At 33.4% G+C, this 10,284-nt stretch overlaps 1 protein-coding gene across 1 annotated transcript; it reads left to right on the forward strand.

The window, feature by feature from the left end:
* The first annotated feature begins 2,063 nt into the window (after positions 1-2,063).
* LOC130733291 (probable magnesium transporter NIPA6) lies at positions 2,064-8,428 on the forward strand. The gene is made up of 9 exons (XM_057585421.1): positions 2,064-2,352; positions 2,443-2,499; positions 2,948-3,038; positions 3,134-3,294; positions 3,370-3,497; positions 4,640-4,777; positions 7,013-7,105; positions 7,209-7,329; positions 7,678-8,428. Exons 1-9 carry the CDS (start codon positions 2,223-2,225, stop codon positions 7,803-7,805), a joined length of 1,047 nt encoding a protein of 348 aa, XP_057441404.1. The 5' UTR covers positions 2,064-2,222; the 3' UTR covers positions 7,806-8,428.
* Positions 8,429-10,284: the final 1,856 nt, after the last annotated feature.

Genomic DNA, 10,284 nt, shown 5'->3' on the forward strand with positions numbered 1-10,284 from the left:
TAAGTAAATGGTGCACCGGTGGACCAAAATAATAAAGGTCCACCCTAGTGGGCACCAGTTTCATCACTAAAACTTAACAATCAGGATAAAAAAAATATAAAAGACAAGTTTTAAAATAAAAAATTTATTTATTATATTGTAATTTATTCCTTTATACTTTAAATGATGAACCGAAGGATTTTACATCCTTCAATTTGTTAGGAAATAACACAATTGAAAAAATAAAATAAATAGAAGCAAAATTAACAACACAAGAGTATAACATGAAAAACTCTCGAATTGAAAAAAAAAAAAAAACCATGCTCGTTGTGAGAAAAGTCAACCAGATAATAAGAGATGTGAAAATTATCATAACACATTGTTTACTCGAATTTTTAGTAAACAAATATGAATCCACAAGCAATTTGAAACTGGATTCAAGTCCTCTTGTGTTCTTATAGTGAAAGCTTATAAGTATCAACTTTGATTTAAAAAGTTAAAGAAAAGATGTGTTTGAAGAACAAGGACAACGAAACTTAAAACAAATAAAAGATTGCGGAATTGAAAAAAGTGAAATAATAAGAATGGAGGAAAAACATAAATTCCATTGGAGTTAAGATGGTTTCACAATATACATACTCTATAACTTGGAATTGCTATATAGTCACGTTCATTTGGCCGGACTTTGTAAGCAGATATGAGCTTTTTGAGAGTACGATGACAGAAATCCTATTTATAGATTAAGTCTTAGTTGTCTTTACAACAATCAATTGACTAGATTCAAACATGTATTTTTAACGTGTTTTCGTTGTTGGTTTTTCATTTCCCATGTGTCATGACTTGGGATTCTTTTAACTGCCCAACTGCAAGTACATATCTAATTCTTCAAGTAACACCAATGATCCTCAACCATCAAAACCTGACTATGTTACCAACAAAATTTCGACAAAAGACTAAAACATGATCTTGCAAACACCTTCATAACTTAGCCGGCCGATCGGAGGTTATCTACACACTACTTGAGTGAAAATGTCAACCTTTATTCTATGGCTCAAAACCTACCCATAATTGACATTTGGTTTCACTCTTAACCATCTCATGACCCCAATACACTCATTAAAGAAAATATTTTAACTACATCTCACAATACTCTAAAACAAGAGTATAAGAGAAATAGAAAACACAAACATAAGTAAAAGTGTTTCCATGTGTTGTTACAAGGAACTTTGATATCTTTATATATAGCTTTGAGCCCCACCCTTCGCCATGCTAAGTCATGTGTGACTTCTCCAAGATGTTTTCCTTAACCTCTTTCTTCCCTTAACAATATTAGCAATATGAGACTTACATTGCAATCAACCTCAACGATCTTCACCTTGATTGCAAGGGTCCTTCTGCTTTCGTCATCTATGATATACCCCAAGGATCAAACTTTAGATTAAACAAGGATCAAACTGAAATTTCACCTACCATGATCTGAGATTTCATTTTATTATTATAATAATGAAGACAACAATGATCAAACTCTAGATCACTTGTATGTGAAGAACTCTGAATAGTTTTATATTATATTATATTATATTATATATATATATAGGGAATGTATCTTATGAGAAATGTGATCTTGTGTGAGAAAATGAGAATAAGATCTAATCATGAATGGTTTAGAAATCTAGACCATTCATAATTAGATTTATCAGTCGTGATTTATTCTCATTTTCTCATGTAAGATCACCTTTCTCATAAAATACATCATCTATATATATATATATTGAGAATGTGTGGTCATAAGTAAAAATAAAGGTGCTTTTAGAAAGGAAAAAAATACACTAAACATGCACATTTAATATATAAAGGTTGCATTAAAAGTTATATTCTTTGTACTATGCATTTATTTATTTATCCTAGTCCAGAAGTCCTCAATAAATGCATATTCCATGGTTTTGGACCCAAACTATGAAAGCAAGATAAAAGATTGGTTAAGACTTTTGAGAATATTAAGTTCAAAAAAGACTTTTGAGAATATTAATAAAGTGGGGCCCTTGATTGAAGGTACTCAGAATAATTGGTTGTGGTCGTTCACACCCTATCTTTTTCCTTCCTTCGACAATCATGAAAATATGAAATGAACAACAACAATGATGATGATGATCTGAGGAACCGTGTTTGTCTCAGAGCTCATCGATGAAGCGAAGGAGAAGAAGAAAAGATCCAAATTTCGAAGAAATTTACGATTTTGCGACATGGGTTTGTCCAAGGAGAATCTAACAGGTCTTACTCTAGCGTTGGTATCAAGTGGCTTCATTGGCTCAAGCTTCATCATCAAGAAACAAGGTCTCAGAAGAGCAGCTGCAGTTTCTGGTGTCAGGGCTGGTAAGACAGACAGAGAATTTTCAATTTTTGTTGTGATTTTTCATAGCTTGTTTTGGTTTTTCATGGTTTTAATCTTCCATCATTTTGCAGGTGTTGGTGGCTATTATTATCTCATGGAACCACTCTGGTGGGTGGGGTTGATCATAAGTAAGCCTTTGATGCTCTTTCTTTGTTTTTGGGGGTTGATTTTCTTGTGCTTCAATGGTTTTTTTTTTTTTTTTGTGACTTTGTGTTCATAGTTGGCTTTGATTTCATCTAATCTTTGTATGAAATTAACTAGATTGAATTAATTTCGTTTTACATTGTTCAATGGAATATGGAATCTGGATTTTTTTTTGCCTTTACTCGAATGTCTCACCGGTTCGGGAATCTGTAATTGTCCTTCCAACAAATGACTTTATCGGGGTTCGAACTTGTGTTTCATCCTCACCGGGTTTAGCTTGCTTAAGACTAGACCGACAAATGATTTTTAACACTTATTCTAGTTTTTTGTTTATTTATTAGAAGATGCGAATTTTAGTTTTTCAAGGGATTTTTTTCTTCTTCCAATATCTGATTTCTTGCAGAATCTGTTTCTGTGTGGTTTCTTGTTCAGTGATTATAGGAGAGGTTGCAAACTTTGTTGCGTATGCGTTTGCCCCTGCAGTTCTAGTTACCCCTCTCGGCGCATTAAGTATAATTGTGAGGTATACTTAGTTTTCTTCCTCAATTAAGAATCAAGACAGTTTTGACTTCTAACTCTGATGGCAACATTGTTGCATGTTTTGGTTGTAACCTCTAGTGCTGTTTTGGCTGACCTTATTCTGAAAGAGAAGCTACCCCATCTTGGGATATTAGGCTGTGTGATGTGCATTGCTGGCTCTATTATTATTGTTATAAATGCTCCTAAGGAGCAACCTATCACATCTGTTCTGGAAATATGGAACATGGCTACTCAACCAGGTTAGAACACACAACTTTATCTCAATTCAACTTATTGTAGTTCCTTGACAACAGAGGTATTCTTCTTGCGTGCAGCATTTCTGGCTTATGTGGCTTCAGTAATGGTATTGGTTTTCATCCTGGTTTTCCATTTTGCACCAACATGTGGGCATTCCAATGTGCTTGTTTATACTGGCATTTGTTCATTGATGGGTTCCCTCTCTGTAAGTAAATCAACTTTATCTCTCTTGCGCAGTCTTCTTGATAATTGGCCAAAACTTCAAAGATTTGTTTATTCAAAGTTGTTTAGTTTAAAACATATACAACCATGTAACTTTATGTTGAAAGTAATTCAATCTTCACGATCCACTAACACTGTCTGGTGAGACCTGTTATAATAGTGAATTTCATAAATAAAGTTTTAGCTTCCATGCAATGTTGTGAAAAGCTAGATTCTACGTAGAATCGGAGAGGGGTTCAAAATCGTATAATCGTATAATCGTAAATTGAATCGTAAGATTCTACCATAAATAGAAAAACAAAAAAATAGCATTGATATCTTGTAAGTCACATCATTTAACAAAAATTGGAATAAAAATTCATCAGATTAACATCCATATAAGTCATAATCTCAATCCAAAATCATAAGAGTACTAGAACATGAAATTAAAAGATGAAACAGAGACGTTGAAGAATGAAGGAAAACAAAGATGTTGAAGAATGAAGAGAAAACATAAGAGGAAGAGACCTAGATAGAGACTACAGAAAACAGAGCATGAATGCGTGATTCAATTCACTCTACTATGAGTGAATTAAATAGGCAATTAGAGGCATGAAGGTTGGGTCACATGAGTTGATTTTTCGAAATATACAATCAGTTATTAATTCTTATCAATTAAGCATTCAAATTTGGCAACTACAATCAATTAGAGCTTCAATTTCGAAATCCCCTAAATGCTGGGTGGTGGGTTGTTTTTCCCACAAAGTAAAAAAACTCTCTAGTTTCCCCAATTTTAGGAATCAGCTTCAAAAATTAAAAAAATACTAGAATCGTAAGATTCAATAAGATTTTACGATTTTACGATTAAAATCTAAGATTCTACGGGATTCCACCAAAAAAAGATTTTGCATGCGTTTTGAATCGGAACAGTGCTACTTTGCTAACATTGCTTCCATGTAACTTCACATGTTATTTATATTACATATACTATTATGTTTTAAAGCTTTCTCCCTCTCCCCCAATTAATGTGCACTTATTTCTATCAAAATAACTGATGATGTTTTCTGAAAGTTGAAAAGTGTTTCCTTTTAGTAACACTGCAATAATTTCTCTACTGACTGATATGAAACTACTATAATTTTGCAGGTGATGAGTGTTAAAGCCCTTGGGACTTCTTTGAAATTAACTTTTGAAGGCAAAAATCAGTTGATCTACCCGGAGACATGGTTCTTTATGTTAGTTGTGGCTATATGTGTCATCATGCAAATGAATTATCTTAATAAGGTTTGTTACTTATTGACTCTTAAAGTTAGGAATCTGACCTCATCCTAAATACATTTTTGCCAATGATCTATTGGTGGTTGTTCAAACATGTGGCAAATTTTAAGTTGAAATATACCTTCCGATTGTAATTTGTTAGTATATAAGAAGAAATTTGTCCCTTGCTCTTTTTTTTCACATGGTTTGCTTCTATTCTATCTTAATCCATATATATCATAGTAACTGCTTTTTCTTAGTTTTTTTTGAAAGAAAGGCTTACTAGATATAGAAGAGAAAAAAACAAGGACGGAGGATATCGGTGAGCTGAGAGGCTCAAAATGAAAAATGCAATTAAACTACCTATTGAGTCTATATATCCAGAAAACTCCCTTACAGATCATTGTGCTAAACACCAAAGCAAGGCCATAGGTACAACCCCATCTCATAACACATTTAAGGAAATAAGGTTAGAGAAGCCCTTTGAATAGTATTACACACAGTGTTTATAAATTTTAATATGACATTGTTTTTTATTATTGAAGATCCTTAACAAAATATAAGATAGTTTAGGGTTTTGTGTGTAATTTTACCAGTGTTTCTTTGCCAAGAGGTTCTCGTGTTGTGGAAGTGTGCTGGATATTCAATGAGTTCTTGAGTATTAGGTATAAGAGGAAAACAAGATATTGTACTTATCCTAGCCTTTAATATAACATCCCTTTCATATGTTACTGTGAGCAATGGATCAGTTAGTACATGGGAAATTTTACTAGAACTTGCAGATATAACTTGTATCATTGATTCATGTCATAAGATATTCAATGAAGTATGTCTACATACTACATTTCATAATGCTCTACTTTTATTCGGACTTGAGGCCAGCTATGCAAAGTTTTGCAAGAAAGCACGACATACGCAAAGTTGTGGGGAGAAGCTATAGTGTATCCATGGGCTTAGGCTCAGGAAATGAAGTGGCTTTACTTGTACTTTTGACATATCACATAGGTAGACTAGGAATCAATCAAAGCAAAGAAACTCAGATTTGAGGTTGATTTTTTGGGCTGTGACTGGCATGCAAGGGTTGGTATTTTTTAATTATTTTTGATGTATTTGGTGTTTTTGAGGAAAACTAAGGGTGTTGCTAGGCTTTTCCTTCTGGTTGGACTGTGGGGACTGGGGAGGTTTTGTTAATTGCTACAACTGGAAATACATTTGAGAACTGGATAGAAAAGAGTACTAAAATAAGTAGGGGGATACTGAAATTCTGCTAAGCTTCTTTCTAAACGCAGTATATTTTTTTCCATGAAAGGACCTCTTTTTCTCTTTATAGTAGTGCATATGTTGGTCAATCTTATCGATGAGGTTGGGTTGGAGCTATATTCCTTGTGAGGACACTATTAAACAACTTTGTCCTTTTTCCTGATAGAGCAACTTTTCAACAATCATTATAGCAGTTTGTAAGGACACCAGGATAGGAAATGTAAAGCTCTATCTTTGACTGGATCTGGTATTCCCGTATCTGTTATTCTGCTTGATACTGAAGAACATGCTTTCTTGATCCAAATATATTCAATTTATTTTGCTCTTTCTGTTGTCACCATTAGATCTACTATTTTATTTATCGATTTCACTGTTAGATAATGAGAGATAGACAGAGTAACAGTAATAGATTTTTTTTTTTGAAAGTGAGTAACAGTAATAGTTGCTTTTCTTAGAATTTGGGTTATGCTTAACTCTGCCCCAAAAGCTAGCTTAGGGATGAGGGTTGGTCTAACCTTTATATTATAAGCACTATTTTGGCCATATATCTCTAGTCAATGTGGTACTTCTCAACAGCTTTAAAACTTTTAATATATTTCTCATTTTGTGTATTTTCTGGATATGTGTTACTTGAAATATGGGCCGCCTTAATAGGGATAATAACATCTGTTTTCCATGCCTTGTAAGTTGTCTGTAACAATTGGCTGAATTATGGAGGAATTATGTGCTGCTTCATTTATCTGAGATACACCAAGTCTTTACCATATGCTTATTTCTTGTAATCTTGACATGATTTTTGTAATATGTAATGTCAAATAGGGTTTAGTTTTGGGAATTCTGAAATTTTAATATTTTTGTTCCAAATAATGTCGGAGTTATATGCAACGGAAGAAGAAAGCAATACTCTAATTCCGACTTATTCTGTGCATTATGTACGAAGTAGTTATATTTGAAACGTTGAATCAATAATGCTTTCACTTACATGATTATAATATATTTCAGGCTCTTGACACCTTCAACACAGCAATTGTGTCCCCTATATACTATGTCATGTTTACAACACTGACAATATTAGCCAGTGTAATAATGTTTAAGGTACGATCAACTAGTTTTGACGTTTAATGAAAGATGCATGACATGTTTCTGTTGTCATAGAATTGTAGAAGAGCCAAATTACATTTCATAACATTGCTTACAGGATTGGGATGGTCAAAGTGGTGGAACTATTGTGTCAGAAATATGTGGCTTTATTGTTGTGCTCTCTGGCACTATCATGTTACATGCAACGAAGGACTTTGAGAGAAGCCCGTCTGTTCGAGGTATGATAAATTTGATCATACTACTTAGACTGCGTTTGGAATGGTTTATTTGAGTTTAACTTATAGCATAAACGCTTATGCAAGTGTTCAAGTAAGCTTCTGAAAATAGTTTATGACCTACTTATAAGTTGCTCATATTTGCTTATGGATAAACGTTTATATCTACCAATAAGTTATTTTGAGCTTATTTCAATAAAATTCCTAAATAGCTAATGAAAAAGGTCATATGTGATAAGTGCTTAATTAAGTTGTTTGCCCAAATGTACCCTTATTCTGGTGCTATTGATTACTAGATTGAACCAAACTTGGTATTCTTTCATATTTTATTTGTTGTTGAAACAATTACAGGTAGTCCACCTTCATCGCCTTCGTTATCGGTCCGACTTTTTACTGGAAATGGGGACCTATCACATAAGCAAGATGAGGAAAGTGTATCTCCTGATAGTATGTGCTCAAGAAGGCAAGAATTATATTAGATGGTTTTATATGACACGGCAAATGCCTTAATTTATTTTAATCATAAGGGGGAGGTGGGGGGCATCACCTTCCCCGGAGAATCTGAGTCAGATGTCCCATCAGATGATACCATGCAGTTGCAGGTGCTAATGAAACAAATAGGGGAGATTTGTGAAGCCATTCTTTTATTATGACCATCTTAGGATATTATCCACACATGGTTTTCTTAATTTGGACTTTGCAAGATGGTTTTCTAGATCTAATTCCTTGCAGGGTGCATTATGTACATTACATCCACAGTTGTTTGTGTCAAATTAATGGTTTGCTCACTTGTAAAGGTTGCTTATTCGATTGAGATTATTTCTATGTGTGAGGCTCTCTTCAAATGAACAAAGAAAGTGAGTGAGGATAGAGTTAGTTTGTCAAACCATCTGCATGGTGATTTTTTTTTATCAATTTTCATTTAGTTCATGCTTCTGGGCTCTAACAATTGGGTTTAGCATACAAGATTCATTAGTGGTTTGTAATTAGTGAGATGTACAGGGCACTAAGCAAATTCTGTTCAAATTGTAGTTTCAAATGAATAAGTTATGTGCTCATCAAACATATTATGGTGTTGAAGCTCTAAATATTATTTGTCTGATTTTGAGTTTTGCACAAGTGGATATATTGGAATATGAATTATTGAAGACAAGAACACACATTGCAATAACACTTACAAGAATACTTGAGCTTTCAAGAACTTCAAGTAAAAATTAAATGAATACTTGTGAAATGAGAAATCTTTAATTGTAAGATGAGAAGTTTTCTCTTCTCAATAGTACCACTCCTCTCATAATCTTTCACCCTAGTCTCATATTGCACTATGGACTTCCACTTGTTTCTCCATACTTTCAATCATAGTATCTTCTCTTCAATCGTCATAAGGGAAATTTGGGAGGTAATGCTAGCATTCACCAATCTCATCAAATCGTCTAACAGCTAAAGCTTTTTTAACTGTCCCGCCAACAATTGAAGAAATGGATGCTATGGTAACTGTCCCATATGAACCTGAAGAGTGAGTGGGTGAGTGAGAGAATGGAGAGGGTAAAAGATTAATCATTTTCCAGGCAGCCACCGTCGATCCGGTCTCCACAACAACAACCATCACCACGACAGAGGAGGGAGAAGAACTGGAAGATTCAGGCTTGGGGTAGCGGCAGAGCAATTTGTGGAGAAAGAAGTACTTGTTCATGGTCAGTTCATCAAAGAAAAACGAAAGAGAAATGGAAAAAAGTGAGAAAGGCCGCGCATCATTTTGGGGAAGATGTATTCAAAAACTTATCCTTTATATAAATTATAGATAGATAGATAGATAGGTATTGCTTTCCATAAAGAAAAAAAAAAGATAGATAGGTATTGCTTGCTTAAATTTATTTTGCATGAATCTAATTTTAAAAAAATGATATCATATCACACACCTTAGAAATAAATAAATAAAATTAAAATTGTAAATATTAAATAAGTAAAATATGTTTTACAATGTTGTTTCTATTTTTGACGAAAAATTCGCTTCTAATTTTATAGATATCATTTTTGTACTGGAGTAACTGGACACATAACATAATTAAGAAAGGTAACATTTTGTTATAATAAAGAAAGTAAATAAAAGTTGTAAAGTTTTTAAATATATTTTTTTTGACAGCAATAAGTAAATAACAAGTTTTTTAATATTATTTGAAAATATAAAATAAGTAAATATCTTTTAAGATCTTGTTTGTAATTAAGTTGAAAAAAGATCTTTTAAGATCTTGTTTCTAATTAAATGAAACTCAATCAATTTAAAACGGTAACATTTTGAAGAGGGAAGAAAATACGCGAAGAGAAAAGAGTATAAATACAGGGGCGCCAGATACAGATACAGATACAGATACAGATACAGATACAGATACAGACAGAGAAAGAGGGTTTGAGTGTTTCTTGAAGCAGAAGAGAAGAAAGAGGGTTTCAAGCGTCAAGAAAGAGTGTTTCAGTGAAAGATCATCGCCGCGTGTTGGCATCACAACCACCACCGTGCACAGACGGCCGCAACCACCACCACCGTGCACGGCATGGACACCTTCAGGTTTATGATTTTAACACAGACTAGACTAGACTAGACTAGACTCATGTGTTTGTTGGTGTTTTATGTTTTACAACTTAATTCCTTCTTTGCATCATTGTATTTCTACCTTATAGTTTCATGTTTGTTACGAAGCTGCATCTGAAATGTTCACATATTTCTCAATTTGTGAGTTCTTTCATTTTTCTCCTCTTTATCTTTGCTTTAACATTTAAGTATGATGGGGAAATTGGGTTGCCTTAACATTTTTTAGTTTTAGTGTTACTTGTGTGCATGTACTTTATGCATGTCGTACTCATCATATCCTTTCTCATGATTTATCTATCGTAGCCCACATTTTTACGAAATTTTTGTTTTGATACTTTAGGGACCCAATTTATTTGTTTACTGTAAGTTAT

Source organism: Lotus japonicus, chromosome 1 (genome assembly GCF_012489685.1).
Source record: "Lotus japonicus ecotype B-129 chromosome 1, LjGifu_v1.2".
In the NCBI taxonomy this organism is placed as follows: domain Eukaryota; kingdom Viridiplantae; phylum Streptophyta; class Magnoliopsida; order Fabales; family Fabaceae; genus Lotus; species Lotus japonicus.